General features: G+C 38.1%; 1 protein-coding gene across 5 annotated transcripts in view; it reads left to right on the forward strand.

Annotated features, from left to right (window-relative positions):
* Window positions 1-21,137, forward strand: part of LOC128696401 (protein turtle-like) — a 1,392,149-nt gene extending 1,371,012 nt beyond the window's left edge. For 4 of the 5 annotated variants that reach the window (XM_070092535.1, XM_070092536.1, XM_070092538.1 and 1 more), the window contains one exon: window positions 17,580-21,137. In XM_070092535.1, coding sequence (XP_069948636.1) covers window positions 17,580-20,049 — 2,470 coding nt within the window. In that variant the 3' untranslated portion in view covers window positions 20,050-21,137. The remainder of the gene's footprint in view (window positions 1-17,579) is intronic. The other variant, XM_070092539.1, reaches the window with a different exon arrangement.
* Window positions 21,138-26,449: the final 5,312 nt, after the last annotated feature.

Below are 26,449 nucleotides of genomic sequence, written 5' to 3' on the forward strand. Positions count from 1 at the left end.
ATATACACTTTTACCGCTAGTGCCCCAAACGTATATATACGTTTTATTTTTCCTGCATTCAAATTTGGCACGATTGGCTTGAGATGCCTTGTCAGCATAGAATGGGTCTTAACACTCAGTGCGTGCGGTATTAAAAAAAACTGGGACCACTTAGTACCTTGTGGGAGCACCAGTTCAAATGAGCACCAGCTAGAGCAAACACCTGATGTCATGTAGTATTAACACTCTCATTTTAAGAAGAAAGTGATTTTGACCCAGAGTTTAGTGGCCTTGAGGTGGATGTGGCCACAAGTGGTTGAGGAAATAGCAAAAACCTCGATAATAACCCAGGTGCAATATTTGTGCAACACCCTTTCAGAATGTCTTATAACCTATGCACTAAGTAAAGAGAAACAATTCTGGCTGGCTAGCTGGCTGCCTGGCTGGCTGACTGACCAGCTGTGTTGCTGACCGGCTGCTGGTGGCCTGGCTCTATCTCCGCTTGTCTGTCTGTATCTATGTCTATCTGTGTCTGTCTATCTCTCTGTATATCTGTCTCTATCTGTCTCTGTATCTCTATCTCCTATCTGTCTATCTCTGTCTCACAGGTGCACATAAATACAAGTATACATAGTGTAAAATACCTAGGATAAGTCAAAAAATCCAGACAGTGTTATACTCTGCTTGAAGATGTGAGTAAATGTGATGACGACGCAGTCTTGTGGCTCTCTCCGAGACAGAGCTAGACGGATAGACCGATAGACAGGGAGCTTGACAGACATGTTTGTGTACCAGCGAAAACCAAGGCGCTAATCTTTTCGTATCAAGTCTTATCACTGCACCCTCGCTAATGCTCATCAAACGTCAGCCCTTATCAAATGTTATCTCATCTTATCACGTCACTGTCAGGAGTGGACTGTTTTTCATGCTTCAAGGGAAATTATTATTATCTTCTTCTTCCTCTTCCACCTCTTCCTCTTCTTCCTCCTCTTCTTCCTCCTCCTCCTCCTCCTCCTCCTCCTCTTCCTCCACCTCTTCCTCCACCTCTTCCTCCACCTCTTCCTCCACCTCTTCCTCCACCTCTTCCTCCACCTCTTCCTCCACCTCTTCCTCCACCTCTTCCTCCACCTCTTCCTCCACCTCTTCCTCCACCTCCTCCTCCTCCTCATTATTATATACTTCCACATATCCAAAACATTGCTGGGACCTATAAATACTTTGTATATATTCCAGGACAATAGTAAATGATCAAGGCAGGTGTAAATGTCCACCTGTCAGTGTGTTTGTGACAATGTGAATACAATTTCAGCACCTAATACTAGTGTCAGAACAAAGATTGGTTATGAAATGACAAGAACTACTGTAAATTGTAATTATCAGAACAAAAATTATGTTAATGTGAAAAATAGAAAAAAAGGTACACCGGCAACACTGCAGCAAGCGGCAGGGCTCGATGTTGTTGTCACATGAGCATCCAGTGCCAACTTCTCGGCCTCATATCTCGGTAAGTACTGACCCTAAAATTTTTTTTTATCTTATAACACTTAGAAAAATGTGCTCTTTTTTCAAGAAAAAAAAAAAAACGATTTTTTATTTTTCAAAATATTTGGGGCACTGGGGTAGTGAACATATATATACGTTTGGACCATTTACGGGTTAATGTTTACTGTACTAATAGTAGGAGTGTAAGAAATAAGATAGATGAGCTGAGATTAATTGCATATGCAGGAAGCATAGATATTGCTATATCCGAGACCTGGTTCAGCCTAAAAGATAGAGAAATACCTTCTGAATGCCACATTCAAGGCTATAAATTATTCCACACTGATAGGGTCAACAAGAAAGGTGGTGAAGTGGCAATGTGTGTCAGAGATAATTTAAATTGTTGCATTAGACACGATATAAAATTAGAAGCGTTGGACACAAACTGTTTGGCTACAGTTTCGTGAGGGTCATGAAACACTAATATTGGGTGTGATATACAGGCTCACAAACCTTGATAGAGAATGCAGTAAACTTCAAGACAAAATCCATAAGGCATATAGATACAAAAATGTTGTTTTAATGGACAAATTGACTGGAGTAGTTTGACAGGAAGTATTGAATTTAGCGACTTTCTTTATATGATCCAGGATTGCTTTTTAAAACAGTTTGTGACAGTACCAACTAGTAGTAATAACCTACTTGACTTGGTTCCTTCCAACACAGAATCACTAATCAACAGTCTTGAAGTTAATGATGAGCTTGGGGAAACTGATCATAAATCACTCATTTTCAATATACATATCATGGAATTACTTTAACTACAATCAAGTCAATGCCCCTGACCTAACTGAGAAATTACCTGAGTGGGTTAAACTGGAATGATCTTACTATGGGTCAGGTAGGTAGCAATGGTTGCTGATATAACATTTTTCAAACCATAGTTGTAGATGCCCAGACTAGTTATGTTCCAAATAGGGGAATTAGATCAAACAAAAATGACCCTAAATGAATAAACAATAGGCATTTACAGGCAAATCAGAAGGGAAGATGAGCAGTTAAGAAATTAATATATTCAATTAAACAGAGAAATATAGGGAATAAGAAAAGCAAAGTAGACTCTGAGGTTAAAGGTGCAAAAGACTCAAAAACTCAGGTTTCTTTCAGGTATGTAGGAGTAAGATTAGGAACAAGATAGGCCCACTCAAAAGCTACTTGGGGTTAGCTCACTGACAGTGACAAAGAAATGTGTAGAAACTTTAACACTTGTAGACTAGATAAAGTGTGAAACAGTTTATACTCTAAACAATCTTCAACCTTTAAAATATGAACAGCAGTTAGTTTTCCTATATTATTTTCACTACATACCTACACTCAAGAAATGCCTTGCTCAGTACATTTTATAATACAGTGCCTATTTGCTGCTCAGTGTAGGCATTACATGCTTGCACTTCTGCAGTTTCCTGCCAGTGCATTACAGTGGAACCTCGGCTTATGAACACCCCACCATGCGAATTTTTCAGGATACGAACTGTCATTCGGTCGATTTTTGGCTTCTGGATGCGAACGAAATTTGTTTCTTTGTAAAGGTTACTCTGTGTGTTTACATATCATAATATGATTGGAGCAAAGAAACCCACTATCATGCCGAGGCATGACAGTAGCATGACAGGTGAAGAGTGTACTAGTGGTGGTTACCAATGTTTTGCTGATGGTGGCACCAACTACTGGCAGCATTTTGAAGTTTCTCCTTACTGTTATTACTATTATATTGTATTATTATTGTTATAATAATTATTATTATTAGTAGTAGTAGTACATATGTACGTACGTGGTGAGGGGCTCTTGATCTAGGGAATTGGATCTGTGCTCCAGGTCCCTAAATTAATAATAATAATAATAATAATAATAATATAATACGTAAGTACTACTACTAATAATATATAATAATAAGTAATAAAATATAATAATACGTAATAGTACAATAATAATACAGTGGTCCCTCGTTTTTCTTAATTAGTCCATTCCTGAAGGAGCTACTGTAAACGAAATTTACAATTTGCGAATCAATTTTCCCCTTAAGAAATAATGTAAATACAATTAATCCGTTCCTGACACCCAGAAGTATTAAAACAAAAAATAATTTTACATGAAATATACATGTAGTACATAAACAATACAATGGGAAATGATGAATGAAACATTAACAGCATAACACTTACCTTTATTGGAGATTCTTCTTAGTGTATGGGAGACTGGAGGAGGAGAGAGTTTGGAATGGGAATCCCCTTCCAGCAACACCTCAGGTACCAATTGCTTCTCTGGGGTTGCTTCTCTTCTCTCTTTCTTAATGCCACTAGGACTACCTTGAGAGTCACACTAGTCCTGTCTCGCAAAGTAACTGTGGAGAGAGCTCTGTTTCTGGCGTCTCTTTAACACTTCCCTAAAATGGCCCAAGACTTTGTCACTGTACATATTTCTCACCTTCTTTACCACAGGCTTGGCACTAGGAGCTTTCTTTGGAGCCATGGTAGCTTATTTAGTACTTGCAAGCACTAAAATGAGTGGAATATTATGAAATATTTCGTAGGAGCACTTGAGGGGGACCCTCACTCACTGGTAAACAATGCCAGACTGGCTGGGTAGGGAGGCCTCCCCGGCTCACACCGTGCGTATGCGTCCCGGACGAACTACTATTCGCGAGTCAACCTATGAAAAGCGAGTCAATGTTTATACGAAAATACCCCTATGATTGGCGAAATTTACGATTGCCGATAACTACGAAAAGCGAGGGACCACTGTACTATGTACGTACTGCGTATAATTTAGTTTGACAATACCACAGTGCTCACCAGTGCACATGTGCTTATGGAGCTACCCTCGTGGTGCAAGGAATTCTCGTGATTTCCTTATGTTTCATGCAGTTAATTCACCAGATTTCTTTCTTCTAACCATGGGTCCTAAGAAAGCAAGTGCAAAGGACAGTGCTGAAAAGAGAATGAGGATGATTTCCAAGGAATTAAAGCAAAAAACCATTGATAAGCACAGACTAGGTACAAGGGTTAAGGACTTGGCAAGTGAGTACAAGCGTAGCCCCTCTACTGTGTGTACAATACTAAAGCAGAAGGAGTCTATAAAAGCTAAATTGCCAGCAAAGGGCGTTTCAGTAATTTCTAAGCAGCGGACCTCTGTCAATGAAAAGATGGAAAAGCTGCTATCGACATGGTTGACGGAGAAACAGCTCACAGGAGATACATAGTGTAGTGAGAAACAAAAATTGTACATAGCAGTTCTTAAGTGTGAACACCTGACAGGATATGCCACTCTGCATTTCTCCAAGGTATATAAATGTCATATATACACCACATCTAATTCAGTTAGCCTCACAAACTCTGTTTTCTCTTATAATAATATCTCTGACATTTTAATAGCGAGAATGCGCTATGCCATATTTTATTCATTCTAGAGTGTATACCAGGTTTCTGTTATTTATATTGTTTATTATGTCATATTAGATGAATTGTGACAGATAAATAAGCCATAGAGTTGATATTAGGGTTATTTTGTCGTGCTTCCTGAGAGCAGGAATTCAGCTGGAATGAATTAATTGCATTTCAATTAATTTAAATCAGGAAAATTGACCCAGCATACGAACAAATCAGGATACGAACAAGTCCACAGAACGAATTAAATTCATAAGCCAAGGTTTCACTGTATTAGTATTGTTAGCTGGCACACCAAGAGACTTAAGTAATTTTATGGATATTATATAATAAAATGATTGAATGTGTGAAGACAACAGTTAAAGACATCTCTTCTGGTAAGTGACTCATGAGCTTCCATGGTTGGATATCTGTTAAGAAATGTTAAGATACCAATTTTGCAGTCTTCACTTTTCTACAGATCTTTAGCTTTATTCAGTGATTTTTCTCCCTGATATGTACTTTTACTATTATTATCATGCAGTGCCACATTTTCTTAATCCTCATAACCCTTTCAGGGTTTCGGCCATACTAGTACGGCTTACACACCAGTGTCCATGACGTACTAGTACACATAAATTCTAGCGCCTTCAAATCTAGTGAGAGAAAGCTGGTAGGCCTACAAAAGAAAGAATGGGTCTATGTGGTCAGTGTGCACAGTATAAAAAAAAAATCCTGCAGCACACAGTGTGTAATGAGAAAAAAAAACTGACCGTGTTTTTGGATTAAAACAGTGACTTTGCACTATATTTTCGTATAGTATTTATTGTTGTATTCTAGTTTTCCTGGTCTCATTGTATAGAATGGAAGACATATTACAGAAATTGAGATGATTTTGACTGGTTTTACAATGAAAAGTACCTTGAAATTGAGCTCAAAGTAGCAAAAATGTTCGATTTTTACCAAAGTTCAAAAGTAAACAAATCAAGCCAAGCGTCCAATACACATCAACTGGTGAGTAATATTCTTTTGCAAGTGCGCCGATATTATTTATACCATTTCTACACTAATGCAGTAGTCTGCATAACAGTAAATCTTATTTTTTTTTGCGAGAATAAAAATTCAAAGTGGAAAGCAAAAGAAATGTAAGAGGGGCCTGGGGACGTGACTAATGAACAGAGGAAATGTTGTTTTAGTGCCAGGAATGTCTTTGTTTATTCTGGACCCTATTTGGAAATTGGCATCTTTTGAAATTTGTGTGAAATTGGCAAAATTGCTAAATTCTGACCACTGTATTGGATAGTTGAAATCGGTAAATTGGTGGTTTCTTGTACTCATTCGATAGAAAAAAAATGGAGTTCTAGCAAAATAGTTATGATTTTTATCGACTAGTACATTGGAATTGGCCGAAAATAGGGCTCAAAGCGGGCAAAATCGCTGCTGCGTAAACATCGTTGAGACCTCTAACTTCACGAGAGCATAATTCTGTAAGTTTTCCATCAAATTTCATACTTTTAATGTCATTGTGATCGGGAAAAGATTATCTTTTCATAAGATTTTTTTTTTTTTTTTTATTGAAATATGGACCCTGAGAACAAGTCTCTGAGAGGGCCTGTGGACCCTGAAAGGGTTAAAGTAGCTGCAATGTATACTTTATGTCTATGTTTTCACATCTTTTATCAGTTCAATCTAATTTTCGTGCATTTTTGTGCTTTATTTAAACTGAATTTTCTTTTTTCCATAGTTAAATATTATGACAGTTTCTCTTTTTATATAGTTCTGTGTAGAGTAATTTTTTTGTGTTTTTCATGTACAGTAATCCCCCCCAGTATCCGTAGGTGATGCATTCCGAGACCTACCGCTGTTAGTAGTGAACCCTGTATAGGTCAGTTTTTTTTATTTACGTGCATACCCATTGATAAATTACACACAGTAAGTCATTGTGATGTTGACGGTTGAGGATCATCAATAGTAGACGTGGTTAATTTTTTTTAACCTTTAGGCAAAACATGATGGGAAGTTGTTTCCTTCTTTTCAGTTCATCAAACATTTGTTGGATATTTTCTAATGCTTGGGTGATTATACAGGTGACTTTAATGCTGTGTTCCATCATAGGATTGTAATCCATGATTTCTTCCTTTGACTCCTTAACTGTACAAACATTGATCTACATTCTTATTCCTAGTGCTTCAAACATAGGTTGATGTTTTATTTTTCCTGTCTCCAAATTTGGCATGATTGTCCTGAGATGCCTTGTCTTAACACTCATTGTGCGCAGTATTCAAAAAAAAATCTGGGACCACTTAGTATCTTGTGGGAGCACCAGTTCCATCGAGTGTCAGCTAGAGCAAACAGCATGGCAAACCCCAGGGATTCAGTGATGCGGTGTCATATTAACACTCCCCTTTTAACCCTCTGACTGTTTCAGAGGGTTAAAAGGGGAGTGTTAATATGAGCGTCTTACGAGCCAATGTTTCGGACGTATTTATACACGTAAATTCTAGCGGCTTCAAATCAAGCTGGAGAAAGCTGGTAGGCCCACATGCGAGAGAATGGGTCTGTGTGGTCAGTGTGCACTGTATAAAAAAATCCTGCAGCACGCAGTGCATAATGAGAAACAAAAACTCTGACCGTGTTTTTGGATTAAAATGCAGACTGAGGTGTATTTTCGTATACTATTTACAGTTGGATTCTCCTTTTCTTGGTCTCGTTTGATAGAATGGAAAACATATTACAGAAATAGATGTGATTTTGATCAGTTCCACCATGAAAACGACCTTGCAATTGAGCTCAAAGTAGCAGAAATGTTCGATTTTTACCAATGTTCAAGAGTAAGCAAATCACACCACACATCCAATACATGTCAACTGGGGAGTCTAATATTCTTTCACTAGTGCACTGATATTATTTATACTATTTTTATAATAATGCAGTAGTCTGCATAACAGTAAATCTTCTATTTTTTGTGTAAATAAAGAACAAGAGGGGGCTAGAGACATGACTAATGAACAGAGGATTTTTTATTTTAGAGCCAGGAATGTCTGCATTGTTTATTCTGGACCCTATTTTAAAACTGGCATCTTTTATTGGGTAGTTGAATTCAGTAAATGGGAGGTTTCTTGTACTCAGTTGATAGAAAAAATGGAGTTCTAAAGAAATAGCTATGAGTTTGGTTGACTGGAACAATGGAATTGGCCAAAAATAGGGCTCAAAGTTGGCAAAATCACCAATGTCACCGAGATTGCTAACTTCGCAGGAGCATAATTCCATAAGTTTTCGATCAAATTTCCTACTTTTGGTATCATTACCATCGGGAAAAGATTTTTTTTTTCCAAAAATTTTTCGACATAGAATGACAGTTTCAGAAAGGGGCTTGCGACAGTCAAAGGGTTAAGAGGAAAGTGATGGTAACCCTGAGTTTAGCGGCTTTAAGATGGATGTGGCCACAAGTGGTTGAGGAAATATCCAAAACCTCAATAATAACCCATGTGCAACATTTGTGCTACATCCTTTTAATTTTGATATCAGTGATAGTGTCATCCTGGCAGAATGTCCTATAACCTATGCACTAGGTAAAGGAAATAATTCTGGAACATTTGTAATACATATTCGGCAGGTCGGCTGGGTGGGTAACTGGCTAATTTATTCTGGCTCTCTATCTCTGTATATCTCTGTCTCTATCTCACAGGTATACATAAGTACAGTTATCATGCATAGTGTAAATTACATAGGATAATCAAAAAAAATCCAGACAAAGTGCTGTACTGTGCTTAGAGATATAAGGCATAAGCATGACAGGCAAGTAATATGCATTTCCACTTGTTCAGGAATCAGATGTGAAGATTCATCATGTGTAATACCTGTTGATTCATGAGTGGCTGTCTGAAACAGAGAGAGACGGGCAGACAGAGATACACACAGAGGCAGACAGATACACAGGCAGACAGATACACAGGCAGGCAGACACACACAGCAGAGACAAATAAACAGACAGCTAGACAGATTTCTAATGCTACATATTAATTTAGTCATTCTTCCTTGTGGCTTAGCGCTTCTTTTTTATTATAATAATAATAATAGTCATTCTTCGCTGAATGTTTTCTAACGAATTTATATCCATTCTGTAATATGGAGACCAGAACTGAGCTGCGTAATCTAGGTGAGGCCTTACTAATGATGTATAAAGCTGCAGTATAACCTCTGGACTTCCATAACCCCCAAGTCCTCGCAATCTGTATGGCTAAGTTTTACGTTATTTAACTTACAAGTGGTAGGGTTATGGACACTCCCGAGCTTCAGAACCGAACCTTGCATTTACCTGATTAGCAGGTATAGGTCAGCAACAAAAATAATTAGGAAGAAAGGTGGGAACCCTGTCATATGTGGTATTTTGCCAAGAAGAGCAGTTAGAAATGAATGGTTGTCCAGGGCAATTGGTGTCAATTGCTGGCTGGACAAATACTGTAAGGAAAATGCTGTAACATTCATTGACAACTTGGACCTCTTCTATGGCAGGAATGACATGTATGCCAGGGATGGGGTTCACTTATCTAGGTCTGGGGTGGGGGCACTAGCAACTGCAGTGGAGGGAGGTGTTAGGGCTTTAAACTAGGAATAGTTAGTAGTATGAGTTTTGGTGGGAATACAGTGAAGCCCCAGTGTAGTAATATTACCAGTTCTAGGGGAACTAGTAATAGGCAGAATGAGGTGGATATTGGAAAGCCAGTGGCATTAGGTGACAAGGACAGTAATAGGTTTAGTGGAAAAACAGAAATGAGCAGGAAGGGTAAAGAGAAAGGAGAGTCTTTAAAAATATATTATGCTAATAGCCATAGTGCTAGGAATAAAATGGACAAGTCGAGATTAGTTGCTAGTGCAGGTAACATTGATGTATTTGCCATCACTGAGACATGGTTTAATTCCAAAAATTGGGACATGCCTGCGGAATGTCACGTTCAGGGTTTTAAATTGTTTCATGTCGATAGAAGTATCGGGAAGAGGAGTGGGGTGGCACTGCATGTCCGTGATCGCTTGAACTGTTGCATAAAAATGGGTATTAAGTCTGAAGTAACACATACAGAGTCTGTCTGGATAGAATTTTCAGAGGGAATGAAAAATTGATTCTAGGAGTGATATACTGTCCCCCAAACTTAGATAGGCACCAAGGGAGATTACTGTGGGAGGTAATTGTTAAGACCACAAGGCATGATATTGTAGTAATTCTAGGGGACTAACTTTAGTCAGATTGACTGGAATTTCTTGACTGGGAATTTAGAATCAAATGACTTCTTAGAAGTAGTTCAGGACTGTTTTTTGAAGCAGTTTGTGACAGAACCTACAAGGAGAAATAACCTGCTTGACTTGGTTCTGGTAAACAGGGAAATCCTTGTTAATAATTTAGAAATTACAGAGGAACTCGGCACAAGCGATCACAGATCAATTACCTTTAGCATAGAATGGAAGTATGACAGTAGGGATAATTCAGTAATGGGCCCAGATTTTCGCTTAGCAGATTACAATGGGCTTAGAGAACACTTATCTGTTGACTGGGGTAGCAAAGAGAGCTATCAGTATGACAGCTTTTTTAACGCAATACATGCTTCCCAAAGAACATTTATCCTGTATAAAGAAATTAGATTGAATAAAAATGACCCAAAATGGATGAATAATAGGCTCAAATATCTTTTAGGGGAGAAGAAAGGAATTTGTAGATGTATCAAAAGAGGGGAGGGTCATCTTATGAATCAGTATATTGACATTAAGAGGGACACTAAAAAGGGGATAAGAAAAGCTAAAAGGAAGTGCAAAATTAAAGTTGCTAGGGATTCGAAAACTAACCCAAAAAGTTTTTTCCAGGTGTATAGAACAAAAGTTAGAGATAAGATAGGGCCCCTTAAAAATAACTATGGGCATCTTACTGACAAAGAAAACGAAATGTGTTCGATTTTAAATAATTATTTTCTCTCGGTTTTTACACAGGAAGACACTAACAATATCCCAGTAATTAATTTTTATAATGGGCCTGAAGAAGATAAGTTATGTAACATCACAGTCACTAGTGAAATGTTTATGAAACAAATAGATCGACTGAAACAAAATAAATCGCCGGGTCCTGATGAGCTTTTTCCAAGGGTTCTTAAGGAATGCAAAACAAAACTCTGAACCATTAACTAATATTATTAATTTATATCTTCAAACAAGTGTAGTGTCTGATATGTGGAAGATGGCTAATGTAATTCTTATTTTTAAAGCCAGAGAAAAGTCGTTGCTGTCAAATTACCGTCCGATAAGCCTGACCTCAATTGTAGGCAGATTGCTAGAGCCAGTTATAGCTGAGATTATAAGAAGCCATCTGGATAAGCATAATCTGATTAATGATATTCAGCACGGATTCACGAGAGGCTGTTCTTGTCTAACTAATTTATTGACTTTCTTCAGTAAAGCTTTTGAGGCTGTTGATCATGATAAAGAATTTGATATTGTTTATTTAGATTTTAGTAAGGCTTTTGATAGAGTACAGCACTAAAGACTGTTAAAGAAAGTGGTAGCTCACAGCATTGGGGGAAAAGTGCTCTCATGGATTGAGTCATGGCTCACAGACAGGAAGCAGAGTGTGTATAAATGGGGTTAAATCCGAGTGGGGATCTGTAACAAGTGGCATTCCACAGGAATCAATCTTGGGCCCATTATTGTTTATAATATATATCAATGATCTTGAGGGAATTACAAGTGATATGAGAAAATTCGCCAATGACACAAAGGTAGGTAGGATAATTGATTCAAACGTAGATATCAGGGAACGTCAGGAGGATTTAGACAAACTTAATACCTGGTCAAAAAAGTGGCAGATGCAGTTCAGTGTAGATAAATGCAAGGTTCTGAAGCTTGGGAGTGTCCATAACCATAGCAATTATAAGTTAAATAACGTAGAACTTAGCCATACAGATTGTGAAAAAGGCTTGGGAGTTATGATAAGCAGTAACCTTAAACCAAGATAGCAATGCTTAAGCATACGTACTAAGGCAAACAGATTACTGGGATTTATATCACGAAGTGTAAGCAACAGAAAGAGAGCAAATGAGAGAGTGGGTGAGATGTTATCAACAAATTTTGTTGAAAATAAGAAAAAGTTTTGGAGTGAGATTAACAAGTTAAGAAAGCCTAGAGAACAAATGGATTTGTCAGTTAAAAATAGGAGAGGAGAGTTATTAAATGGAGAGTTAGAGGTATTGGGAAGATGGAGGGAATATTTTGAGGAATTGTTAAATGTTGATGAAGATAGGGAAGCTGTGATTTCGTGTATAGGGCAAGGAGGAATAACATCTTGTAGGAGTGAGGAAGAGCCAGTTGTGAGTGTGGGGGAAGTTCGTGAGGCAGTAGGTAAAATGAAAGGGGGTAAGGCAGCCGGGATTGATGGGATAAAGATAGAAATGTTAAAAGCAGGTGGGGATATAGTTTTGGAGTGGTTGGTGCAATTATTTAATAAATGTATGGAAGAGGGTAAGGTACCTAGGGATTGGCAGAGAGCATGCATAGTTCCTTTGTATAAAGGCAAAGGGGATAAAAGAGAGTGCAAAAATTATAGGGGGATAAGTCTGTTGAGTATACCTGGTAAAGTGTATGGTAGAGTTATTATTGAAAGAATTAAGAGTAAGACGGAGAATAGGATAGCAGATGAACAAGGAGGCTTTAGGAAAGGTAGGGGGTGTATGGACCAGGTGTTTACAGTGAAACATATAAGTGAACAGTATTTAGATAAGGCTAAAGAGGTCTTTGTGGCATTTATGGATTTGGAAAAGGCGTATGACAGGGTGGATAGGGGGGCAATGTGGCAGATGTTGCAAGTGTATGGTGTAGGAGGTAGGTTACTGAAAGCAGTGAAGAGTTTTTACGAGGATAGTGAGGCTCAAGTTAGAGTATGTAGGAAAGAGGGAAATTATTTCCCAGTAAAAGTAGGCCTTAGACAAGGATGTGTGATGTCACCGTGGTTGTTTAATATATTTATAGATGGGGTTGTAAGAGAAGTAAATGCGAGGGTCTTGACAAGAGGCGTGGAGTTAAAAGATAAAGAATCACACACAAAGTGGGAGTTGTCACAGCTGCTCTTTGCTCATGACACTGTGCTCTTGGGAGATTCTGAAGAGAAGTTGCAGAGATTGGTGGATGAATTTGGTAGGGTGTGCAAAAGAAGAAAATTAAAGGTGAATACAGGAAAGAGTAAGGTTATGAGGATAACAAAAAGATTAGGTGATGAAAGATTGAATATCAGATTGGAGGGAGAGAGTATGGAGGAGGTGAATGTATTCAGATATTTGGGAGTGGACGTGTCAGTGGATGGGTCTATGAAAGATGAGGTGAATCATAGAATTGATGAGGGAAAAAGAGTGAGTGGTGCACTTAGGAGTCTGTGGAGACAAAGAACTTTGTCCTTGGAGGCAAAGAGGGGAATGTATGAGAGTATAGTTTTACCAACGCTCTTATATGGGTGTGAAGCATGGGTGATGAATGTTGCAGCGAGGAGAAGGCTGGAGGCAGTGGAGATGTCATGTCTGAGGGCAATGTGTGGTGTGAATATAATGCAGAGAATTCGTAGTTTGGAAGTTAGGAGGAGGTGCGGGATTACCAAAACTGTTGTCCAGAGGGCTGAGGAAGGGTTGTTGAGGTGGTTCGGACATGTAGAGAGAATGGAGCGAAACAGAATGACTTCAAGAGTGTATCAGTCTGTAGTGGAAGGAAGGCGGGGTAGGGGTCGGCCTAGGAAAGGTTGGAGAGAGGGGGTAAAGGAGGTTTTGTGTGCTAGGGGCTTGGACTTCCAGCAGGTATGCATGAGCGTGTTTGATAGGAGTGAATGGAGACAAATGGTTTTTAATACTTGACGTGCTGTTGGAGTGTGAGCAAAGTAACATTTATGAAGGGGTTCAGGGAAACCGGCAGGCCGGACTTGAGTCCTGGAGATGGGAAGTACGGTGCCTGCACTCTGAAGGAGGGGTGTTAATGTTGCAGTTTAAAAACTGTAGTGTAAAGCACCCTTCTGGCAAGACAGTGATGGAGTGAATGATGGTGAAAGTTTTTCTTTTTCGGGCCACCCTGCCTTGGTGGGAATCGGCCAGTGTGATAATAAAATAATAATAATAAGCAACAGAAGTTCAGGAGTTATATTACTGCTTTATACATCATTAGTAAGGCCTCGCCTAGATTACGCAGCTCAGTTCTGGTCTCCATATTACAAAATGGGCATAAATTCATTAGAAAACATTCAGCGTAGAATGACTAAATTAATACAAAGCATTAGAAATCTTCCTTATGAAGAAAGATTGAAGACCCTTAAATTACATTCACTTGTTAGACGAAGAATGAGGGGAGACATGATTGAAGAATAAGTGGAAGATGGGTATCAATAAAGGGAATATAAATAAGGTCTTGAGGATATCTCTCCAAGAGAGAACCCGCAGTAATGGATTCAAATTAGACAAGTTTAGTATTGGTTTAGAAATAGGGTAGTTGATGAGTGGAACAGTCTACCTAGTTGAGTTATTGAGGCTAAAACTTTGGGTATTTTAAAATTTAAGTTGGATAAATACATGAGAGAGGGGTTGGATTTTAGTGGGACTTGCATATGAGTGGACAGAGTTATCAGAGCTTATTTCTTGGGTGGCATTGAAAATTGGGTTGGGCACATGTTTTTGTTAGTGGGATGGATTGTGAAGGACCTGCCTAGTATGGGCCAACGGCCTGCTACAGTGCTCCTCCTTTCTTATGTTCTTATCTACATTGAACTGCATCTGCCACTTTTCTGACCAAGAATAGTTTGTCTAAATCCTCCTGAAGTTCCCTGACATCTACGTTTGAATCAATTATTCTACCTATCTTTGTGTCATTGGAGAATTTGCTCATATCACTAGTAATACCCTCATCAAGGTCATTGATATAGTATATTATAAACAACAACGGGCCTAAGACTGAACCCTGTGGAACGCCACTTGTTACAAATCTCCATTCGGATTTAACCCCGTTTAAGCATACTCTCTGCTTCCTATTAGTGAGCCATGACTCGATCCATGACAGCACTTTTCCCCCAATGCCATGAGTTGCCACTTTCTTTAGCAGTTTCTGGTGCGGTACTCTATCAAAAGCCTTACTAAAATCTAAATAAACAATATCGAATTCTTTATCATGATCTACGGCCTCAAAAGCTTTACTGAAGATGTAGTGATGTACACGTTTACTGATGTCTCGGACTTACGACAGGCTCTCTGACCATTATTCATACCTGTGTATTAGAGCTGATTTCCTCTTATTCTGTTTATTACAATATATAGTACACTACTGTATAAACATTTAAAAATATACCAGAAATGTTATAAATGGTGCAAAGGTGACATTAAAACAATATCAAAGACAGTTGACAAACTGACTACCATTATAGTATGCTCCTAACTTAGCAACGAATTTGTTTAACAATGTGGTCTTAGGAATGGAACTCTGTCAGTAAGGAGAAACACTGCAGCAGGCCTGTTGGCCCATACTAGGCAGGTCCTTTACAATCCTTCCCACTAACAAAATATTTGCCCAACCCAATTTTCAATGCTACTCACTTACTGATGACTTGGACTTACGACGGGCTCTCTGACCAGTATGCATACCTAAGTAATGTATATTAGAGCTGATTTTCTATATTCTGTTTATTACAATATACAGTACACTACTGTATAAACATTAAAAAAAAAATATACAAAATATGTTATAAATGGTGCAAAGGTAACATTAAAATAATATCAAAGATGGTTGACACAAACCCACTGCCATTATAGTATGTTCCTTGCTTAGTGACAAATTCACTTACCGACATGGCCTTAGGAACAGAACTTCGTCGTTAAGTGAGGAGAGGCTGTAATACAATTTTGAGGTGGGAAACAGCTGGTGCTGAAAAAAAAAATTAAATCTCATTCCTCTCTATCTTTGGTCATTTTAATAATGTAATGTACCATATGAATATTCAAAGGTAGTTTCCCAATTTCAAATACAGTTGAAAAAAAAAAAATAAAAATAAGCAGACACATTGCTGAAAAAATGTGGAAGCAAAGTCCTTTCCATAACTTAATTCCTCCAGGTTATTCTTCATTTTTACATTTTTTCCACCTAATACTAACTTTGTTTTATTTCATTACCCATTGCTTATTTTCAGAGATCTGTATAGCCCTTGTGGCTTAGCGCTTCTTTTTGATTATAATAATAATATTTTCAGAGATGGTGATGTCACTTATTGATTGCTTCTTGTCAGTACGCTGGTGTATATTGCATGGAGTAGTACATATAAAGTGACTTTAGAAAGCATCAGTATTATTAATAGGTTTGACCTCTCTGTACACTAATGCTTTGAAATTATTGGTTTTAAATTATTCTATTTCTTTAAATATACTCATGTTGCTGTATAATCTGCTTGGCATGTTCATCTAGTTAGGTTATATTTTACATCATATTTAGTCTTGATGAATATACTATATTAAACCTTGTTATAAAATTATTCATGTTATTTTTATAATGGATATGTACAGTACAGTTTTGCACTCTGTAATTGTGTATTATGTGAGAACCTTACAAAAGGTGAATTTGCAGATACTATACAAAAAATTAGAGTATAGAGTACAGTAGTTACTTAAATGATTCATTTAAAATCTTTTTTTTAACAGCTGCAGGAAAACTGGGTCCTTTAGCAGAAATATTAAGGTTATCTTAAAGATTTTTATTGTCATTATTAGAGGTAAACATAAAATGAAAATTTAGTAAATAAAATTATTATTGTTAGTCGAAGAGCATCTGTATGAGAATGGAGATTCACGAGTGTCACAAGGTCCAGCTACTGTACTACATTATATATATATATATATATATATATATATATATATATATATATATATATATATATATATATATATATATATATATATATATATATATATATATATATATGCAATAAGATCACAGTAAACAGGTGATTTGAGAATATGCAAAACAACCACTCTGAAAGAATAGAGAAATTCCAAGCGCTTTCGTGACTACTCACATTATCAAGTTCCTTGATAATGTGAGTAGTCACGAAAGCGCTTGGAATTTCTCTCTTCTTTCTGAGTGGGTGTTTTGACTGAATATATATATATATATAATATATATATATATATATATATATATATATATATATATATATATATATATATATATATATATATATTATTTATTTTACAGTAGGATTATGTTGGTGAGGGGCTCTTGATTTAGGGAATTGAATGTGCTCCAGTTCCCCGAATTAAGCCTGAATGCCTTCCACATCCCCCCCTGGGCGCTGTATAATCCTACGGGCTTAGCGCTTCCCCCTTGATTATAATAATAATAATAATAATACAGTAGTAGTACTTTGCTGGAGATTATGAAATGGTGTATGAGAGTTGTAAGTCCCTGAGCTGGTCCTGTGATGACAGACCATGGGTTATAAAATAAAACTCACAGACAGGTAAATTTGTGAATGCAGAAGCACAAATACTGAGGTATTAAGGTACAGTCCTATGAAAATATAGGATGTTGTGTTGTAGTGTGTTTCCAAAATTTTAGATAATATTTATGTAAATGATGAACCTTTCTTTATGAAGAGGTTCATTTTGACTTTAAAGTAATGACTACAATTTTTTCCTGCATGCACAGGTTACTACGGTGCGGGATACCAGGTTTAAGATGGGAGTGGGCATGGGTGGCAGGCGTCCTACTTGGAGGCAGACTCTTAGATTCAACAGACAGCAGGCCCTTAGACACTAGTGCAGCAACTCAGGATATTAGCTGTGCAGGGCAAGACACAGTTGGAGAGACTGCAGATGATGATTATCGTGAATATGGTGTGCAACGTGGACGGCAATTCCCACGAGATGTCCGATACTCTGTTGAGCTTGAGTACTCCCAACCCCTTAGTTGGATATCCCGCACTACTGATGGTCGTTTTGTGCTGGACAAAGACAGTGAAGAAGGTGGTTTTACATCACCAAGACGACCTACTCGGGGTGTTGGGGGAATACCTATTGGTGGAGATCAGGGGCAGGTTTCTTCTAGATGGGTTAGAGATGAAGTGGGGGTAGAGAGTGGTGTTTATCATGTACGTGCTGGCACAGCTAGTCGCCTCCATCACCGTCAGCCCCTTCCTCCTCGTCTTAGTTTACGTTCAGATGGCTCTGGTGCCAGCACACATGAAGAACCATGGCCAGCAAGTACTCAAATTGATCAATCCAGTGGCAGATGGGATGCACCTGATTCACAAATACCTCCTGTATCTCCTGAGTTTGGCCGGCATGTTATACCAGAAAGCCCTGGTGATATCGTCTGGTCTCCACGCTCCAGACGTTTTAGAGCATCTTCCCCAGGGCCTTTAAGTTCAGAATGGAGTCAGTTAGCTCAATTAGCATCATTTAGTGAGGTGAGCAGTGTTCAGCAACCATCTAGTGTGGAACGTTCATTTCCCTCTACTGTACTTTCATCCTTTCCTAATTCAGCACAAGGAACACCATCTGCCCATGGTATCTCAGCTACTATGACACCACCTCACGGAGATGCTTTACGAGTACTTCATCATCGTTATACCCGTCAGCTACCACCACTGTCCACCTCTCAGTTACACCCAGGTCGCCTTTTAGTAGGAGCACAAGTTCATTCTCCTCCAACACGTTTACACCCACAATTACAGGCCTGGGCAGCACCTCCACATCCTTCACTGGACTCTGCCTGGATTACCCCTCACCGCCCCACACATGTATGGCCCACAACCCGCCCAGTGAGCCATCCTTCACATCAAACTGGTCGACCAGAGCTGACAGTGTTGGAGTCTGGCCAGCATGTACATTCACCACCACTGGTAAGGGAAGACCCTGTGGTGCGGGAGGCACTTGGTCATATCCAGCCTCCACGCATACCAGACATCCCACGCCATTATGTTAACCTTCCTCCGAGACGTGACGCTTATCAACGAATACTGGGGCGGGACCCCCCCTATTTGCTCAAACCTTCTTCCTCGGAGAATCAAAAGCCGCTGGCCACAAGCTCGCCCCCCCGCCCACGTGCTATTCAGGACCAGCAAAGGGCCCAGGGGTTGCCCAGGCCACGACCGCTGCCTCCCCCACCCCCTTCCAGTACAAAGACCAGAGTACCTGACCCTTTGCCTAGAGCAGTGGGTAGGACGCGAGATAGTGATTCTAGTAGTGACCAGCCTGTGACATACACTCGTGAACGTTTGCAGGAGGCCATTGGGCGGGTACGTAGTGGCCTTTTTGGAGAGGCACCACTAACGAGTAGTGCCCCAGAACTAAGCTCTGCAGGGCGATCAGAGACTAGACTTACATCTAGCCGCCATCCCACAAGGCACACTGGTGGTATTAGTGCTCCAGAAAGTCGTGAGCAATCACACGAACAATCTCAAGAGCAGTCCCCTGACTCTTCTAGTGGGTTTGGTAGTAAAAATACATCTCAGCAGCAAAGTTCGTCACAGTCAGGACAGTCATTGTCAGCATTAGGCCTTGATTCCTCACGTCTTGAAGCCTCAGAAGTCACAGAAACCACGGAAGCCCCGGATCTACCACCACCAGCTCCACCTGCCTGGCTCTTGGCAGCTCCTCGCAGTCGCCCTACACCTTGGCTACGTCCACCACATCCCCCCCCATATGAGGAGTGGGCAGCACGTCAAGTATTGCCACAGTTTCGTATGCCTTCTCTCACAGGACCACGCCATTCAGGTATAAAGGCAGGTATGGCTGGGCGACGACAGCGGCTTGTATCAGCAGGATTAGATGCTAGTGTGGATTCTGGTAATATAGTTATGGTATCTCCACGACCTCCACCCATCACCATACCTGTGACTGCACAGCAGCCACTTGATATAAGTGTGGATGACCACTACGAATTTGACACAGTGTTGAGTCCCACACCTGGGGAGGATGCAGCTGCTGAGTGGTCAAGAACCCGTGTTCCATCAGGCGAGCGTGGCCTCAGCGACTCTGAGATCTACGGGTCAGGTGGGCGGCGGCGCCACGAGTCGATGGAGGCACGTGTTGCTGCAATGAAACAGGAATTTAACGAATACAGACGAAGACAGGCACGTCGCCGACGCAGTAGGGAACTGGAAAGTGTGTGTTAATGGGAAGTGAATCAGAACTACAAGCAACTATTGTTGCAAACAATGCACGAGTGAAAAACACAGCCCCATTATAGTGTAAGTGTATAATGAAGTAACATTCAGTGATGAGTCTTTCAAGTGTGGAGAGTCAGGTAAGGCTCGCTAGGCGCCGCAGCCATAACCAGTAATACTCACTATAGTGACGCTGCAGATGCTGCGTCCCAAGAACTGTGCAAATTGTTGAATTTTATATATTCCTATTGGATCTCTGTTTAAAAAAATTCTCTTAACTTTGTATTGTAGTTAGAGAAGCCCTTTCATGTGATAACTACAATGCCCATATGACACGTTCAAGCAAAGTATGAAGCACAATTTCTCTGTCTTCACTGCATCACCTTCACTCTTGGGAACAATCACACTGTAACCTTTAGAAGGAACTTGTCATTCTTCCAGGTCAACATATATTTGTACTCTTTCTTTTGTCTTCTCTTATTTTTATTTTGGCTCATATTACAGTAGTTACAAGCCTGTTTTTAAATACTCGTACTAAATGGCTTCTGTAAAGTATATACTGTATATCCCAATCACTATACCATGTCCATTTCCTAGAGGTGCTCCATAATTGGTTCTCAGCATATTTCTGTGTCTTCAATTGGCTTAATGTGTTCTTATTGCTTAATATCTGGCAATGAAGTTATTTATCTCATATATTCAAATTTGTTATGTATAAATGTGTATACTAAATATATATATTTTTTAAATCTTGGGCCATTCTCTACCAGGGTGGGGTGACCCAAAGAAAATATTCACCACTCACTCTAGCTGCCATACCAGAAAGACATCACAACATGTTTAATATATGTGCATATTTATTATGAATAAAATATTTTCATTGGTTTTCTATACTGAAAATGAATAAATTACTTTACAGAAAAAAACATTCAGATAAGGAAATTAACAAGATTCAAAGGAATTAATATATAACTTATGAAGTGACGACATTCAATTTGAAGAATGGGAAGAAAAATTATTGGTTCTAAATATGCACAAGTCTTAAGTTCAGTCAGTTATATCAGTTGTGTATGTATATTTTATATATATATATATTTTATATATATGTATATTTTATATATATATATATTTTATATATATATATATATATATATATATATATATATATATATATATATATATATATATATTATATATATACTATATATGCAATAAGATCACAGTAAACAGGTGATTTCAGAATATGCAAAACAACCACTCTGAAAGAATAGAGAAATTCCAAGCACTTTCGTGACTACTCACATTATCAAGGAACTATGAAAGTAAAGCATCCAAGGAAGCTATATAAGGGGTCTGGCCAGCACCTCACTATCAGATCCCACAACGGTTAAACACCTGACACGCGCCGACCCAACTTGGATAGGTCCTTTGCACAACTCACCCCACAAACTATTCTACCCAAGAAAATTTAAAAATTATTTGTCCAGTGTATTATTAAATTCTTCCCAAATTCTATTAATTATAAATGGATCTAATTTATATAAACCAAAGGAAATATTCATATTATTGTCAAAATTGCTTTTTATGAAACAAGATTCAATTATATTCCTGTCGACCATGGACTTGCTTGATACTACTTTCTCAACTTTTTGAAAATCAATTGGATGGTTAAAATCTCTTACATGAATAAATAGAGCATTGGAATCTTGTCCAGTTCTAATGCTATATTTATGTTGTTTTAATCTTAGTTCGAGATTTTTACCAGTTTGACCGTAATAAACTTTATCGCAAATTTTACAAGGAATCTTATAAACTTTACTGTTGAGTTTGAAGAAAATAACTCATTGCCTTTTCTAGATGTTTTAATTATTAAGGGTAATAATGAATTCAAATTTAAAATTTACAGAAAACCTACAAATAACTGTTCCTATGTCCACTATTATTCCTCGCATCAAGATAGAGTCAAACTGTCTGTTTTCTCATCAATGTTTCTGAGAGCTTTACGAATTTGTAGTCCTGAGTTCATAGATGAGGAAATATCCAAAATTTATGAAATAGGTAATGATTTAAAATACCCAAGAAATGTAATTGATAAATCTTTTAAAGTTGCTAGAAATACTTTTTACAATCCAAAAAGGGACAACCAGCCTTATTCAACTAAAAATATGTTGGTTCTCCCTTACCATGAAAACTTGGTTGATATGCCTTCTCTTCTTAAGACTTTTAATATTAAAGTTGTATTCAAAAATCTTGATACAGTAAAAAAACTTTTGATAAAGAATTCCCCCCAAAATGCTGATGGATGTGTCTATAAGATTCCTTGTAAAATTTGCGATGAAGTTTATTACGGTCAAACAGGTAAAAATCTCGAACTAAGATTAAAACAACATAAATATAGCATTAGAACTGGACAAGATTCCAATGCTCTATTTATTCATGTAAGAGATTTTAACCATCCAATTGATTTTCAAAAAGTTGAGAAAGTAATATCAAGCAAGTCCATGGTCGACAGGAATATAATTGAATCTTGTTTCATAAAAAGCAGTTTTGACAATAATATGAATATTTCCTTTGGTTTATATAAATTAGATCCATTTATAATTAATAGAATTTGGGAAGAATTTAATAATACACTGGACAAATAATTTTTAAATTTTCTTGGGTAGAATAGTTTGTGGGGTGAGTTGTGCAAAGGACCTATCCAAGTTGGGTCGGCGCGCGTCAGGTGTTTAACCGTTGTGGGATCTGATAGTGAGGTGCTGGCCAGACCCCTTATATAGCTTCCTTGGATGCTTTACTTTCATAGTTCCTTGATAATGTGAGTAGTCACAAAAGCGCTTGGAATTTCTCTATTCTTTCAGAGTGGTTGTTTTGCATATATATATATATATATATATAGTGTGTGTGTGTGCATGCATGTGCATGCACACACACATGCACACACACAGTGCATGTGTGTGCATGCACAATACCAGTGTATTGAGCTTAATAAGCAAGTCAATGATATAAGCCAAATTAAATTAAAATAAAAGATTTTAGAAATTTATGATTTGTGTTGAAAGATTGTGTTGACAAATTGCAATTTTGTACCAAAACTTAACAACCCTAACTTAACCTTGTTAAAATTTGCATAATATTATACTATATACAGCAACTCATTACTACCAAAGCTGTATAATATCATTTAATATGTTAATGTAGGGGTTTTCAAACTTAGTTTTCCTGAGTGTAATAGTCATGAACTTTTGCTTGACTTGCCTAGTTAAACAGTGCTGAAAAAAACAAGTTTCAGAAGGTTGGCTTTAAAAGTGTGTGTGTGTGTACACACATTTATATACGTGTATGCATGTTTGTAGGTATGTATGGTGTGCTAACACACACACACACACACACACACACACACACACACACACACACACACACACACACACACACACAAAAAAAAAAAAAAAAACAAGCCTAGTGTCTAATTGATATGTGCCTAGGACAAAATGGTAAAACACACACACACACAAACCAGGGCCAGGACCCGAGTCCCAACCCCTGCAGCCACAATTAGGGGAGTATACACATACACATCAACAACAACAATTTTCAACACATCCATTGCAACTACCTGAGGTGTGGAAGATGGCAAAGGTAGTCCCAATTTTTAAGAAAGGTGATAGACATGAAAAACTACAGACTTGTGTCACTGACATGTATAGTATTATCAGGAGGAGAGTGGTGAAACACCTAGAAAGGAACAATCTTATACATGACAACTAGTACATTTTCAGGAAAGGGAAATCCTGTGTCACAAACTTACTGGAGTTTTATGACAGGTTAACAGAAGTAAGGCATGAGAGAAAGGGGTAGGTAGGTAGATTGTGTGTATGCATGTTTGTAGGTATGTATGGTGTGCTAACACACACACACACACACATGTATATACAACAAGCCTAATGTCTAATTGAGATGTGCCTAGGACAAACTGGTAAAAAACACACACACACACACACACACACACCAGGCCTAGTGTCTGACATGTGCCTAGGACAAAATGAAAACTAACTCAAACATTCATATTAGCACTCCCTCATACTCTCTCTCACTATATGCATACAGTTTTAATCCCAAAAGAATATACAAAAGATGGAGATTTACAGTTTCAATTTTATTTGAAATCATTTCCTGGGTAGAGTGAGAGAGGGGAGGCATGTAAACTGTTATTCTGTGGGCTGATTCACAGTGTGCTGAACAGGTTCCAACACACTCATGCTACATGTGTTGCCAGTGACTGCTATTTCCCGACATAGCATGAGCTTCCTCCACATGGACTTCATTACTTATATTTTTACACTCCAAATCTTTTATTGGGCATTTCAAAGGCTGTTTAATAAATATTTTTCTCATTTGACTAATACAGTATATATAGACACAATGCATTTTAGGCAGTACCATACACAGCTTTGGAGCTGATTATAAAAAGTGCATATTTATTTGCTTTCATGTATGAGACCTAAATTAATATTCAAGTCTTTAAAAAAACTCACTTGGGAAGAAATTTAAATATATGGAAATATCATTTATTATCACTACTACTACTACTACTACTACTACAGTAAACTCTATACATGTTTGGTTGGATCACTTAATGCAAGTAGGAGGCACATTCCTCGACCTATTTATGAGACTGATGCTGTCTCTCACAGCTAGGCTTTTTCCTTAGTAGCAATAGAGCATATTTTTTCAAATTTCTTATCAATAAATTGTGAACTACATACTGTTAAGGCTTTTAAAAGTATGGTAGAGAACACAGCAGCCTTAGTCATTTGATAGAGGCTAGAGAAGTGATGCCTATTCACCTGAGTAGCTTTTCTATGAACTTAGATACTGAAGCTTAAGATTAGTATTATTCTTAAGACAGTGAAAACATTGCCTATATTTTATAAACAGCTACACTTCTCAGAGGGCTAAGGTGGGTCGTATATTCCTCTCAAGAGGTCCTTTCTGCTCAGGTACTTTGATAATTGTAGCCAGTATGGTGAATTAACACTAAAGCTAAAATTTCCACAGGTTGCACTTTTCAAATTCAATTTATGTCCTAGAACACTAGAGGACTCCAACTTACAAAAGCCCCATGTTATACATATCCACATTTTCAAACCGGGCACCTTATAATAAGTTAATATTTTTCATCTGCTCAACTGCAGTATGTATGAACTTTTATGCAGCATAACTGTCCTCTGTACTGTTTCCTTTGCACACAATTTGTAAGTTATAAACTAGAGATATAGTTTGTTTTAAGTTAGGATTTGTACAGCATTTTGAATGTGTGAAACCAGATTACCCTTGAAAGGAGCTGAATGCTTAGCTAGCTACTTTGACAACCTTTGTCTGACTGACAGGGATTGTCAACTCTGTTTTTAGATTAAATGTGTATGTGTTCTTTAAGTAAGCTTTTTATCTCTAAAATTGTTATTCACAATTTCCTTGGTCTCAAATTAATTGAGTACAGATCAGCATCAAATCAAATCAAATATCGTATAGTGTAATGAAATTTTGTTGCTTGCTACTAAACAAAAAAATATGATCCCTCCTTGTAAACCACCTAATTAAGAACATTTCATACCTAAAATGAGTTTTCAATTTTGACATTAAGTTTACCACAGCAAAATCATGTGCTAACCCTAATTAAACCACTAGCCATTTATGAAATTTACAGTAAACTTAAATTATGATTTGACACAGGAAGCTGTCCTCATTGCCAGAAGATTTTTTTTTCTTTTTGCAACAAAAATTGAGCCTCTAAAGAGTAAATATCTAATAGAAACATACAATTAAAGCATTTAATTCTAACATACTTGTGACCTTTGATAAAAGGTCATAACATTAAAATAAATAATGATGTATATGATGCTGACATATACTCTGAGTAAATAAGGGACCTCACTAAAGGTTAAGGACCCCTTAGTTATACAGTGGTCCCTCGCTTTTCGTAGTTCTTGGCAATCGTAAATTTCGCCAATCATAGGGGTATTTTCGTATAAACATGGACTCGCTTTTCATAGGTTGACTCGCAAATAGTAGTTCGTCCAGGACGCGTACGCACGGTGTGAGCCGGGGAGGCCTCCCTACCCAGCCAGTCTGGCATTGTTTACGAGTGAGTGAAGGTCCCCTCAAGTGCTCCTACGAAATATTTCATAATATTCCACTCATTTTAGTGCTTGCAAGTACGTAAAGAAGGTGAGAAATATGTACAGTGACAAAGTCTTGGGCCATTTTAGGGAAGTGTTAAAGAGATGCCAGAAACAGAGCTCTCTCCACAGTAACTTTGCGAGACAGGACTAGAGTGACTCTCAAGGTGGTCCTAGTGGCATTAAGAAACAGAGAAGAGAAGCAACCCCAGAGAAGCAATTGGTACCTG

Source organism: Cherax quadricarinatus, chromosome 39, assembly GCF_038502225.1.
Source record: "Cherax quadricarinatus isolate ZL_2023a chromosome 39, ASM3850222v1, whole genome shotgun sequence".
Lineage (NCBI taxonomy): Eukaryota > Metazoa > Arthropoda > Malacostraca > Decapoda > Parastacidae > Cherax > Cherax quadricarinatus.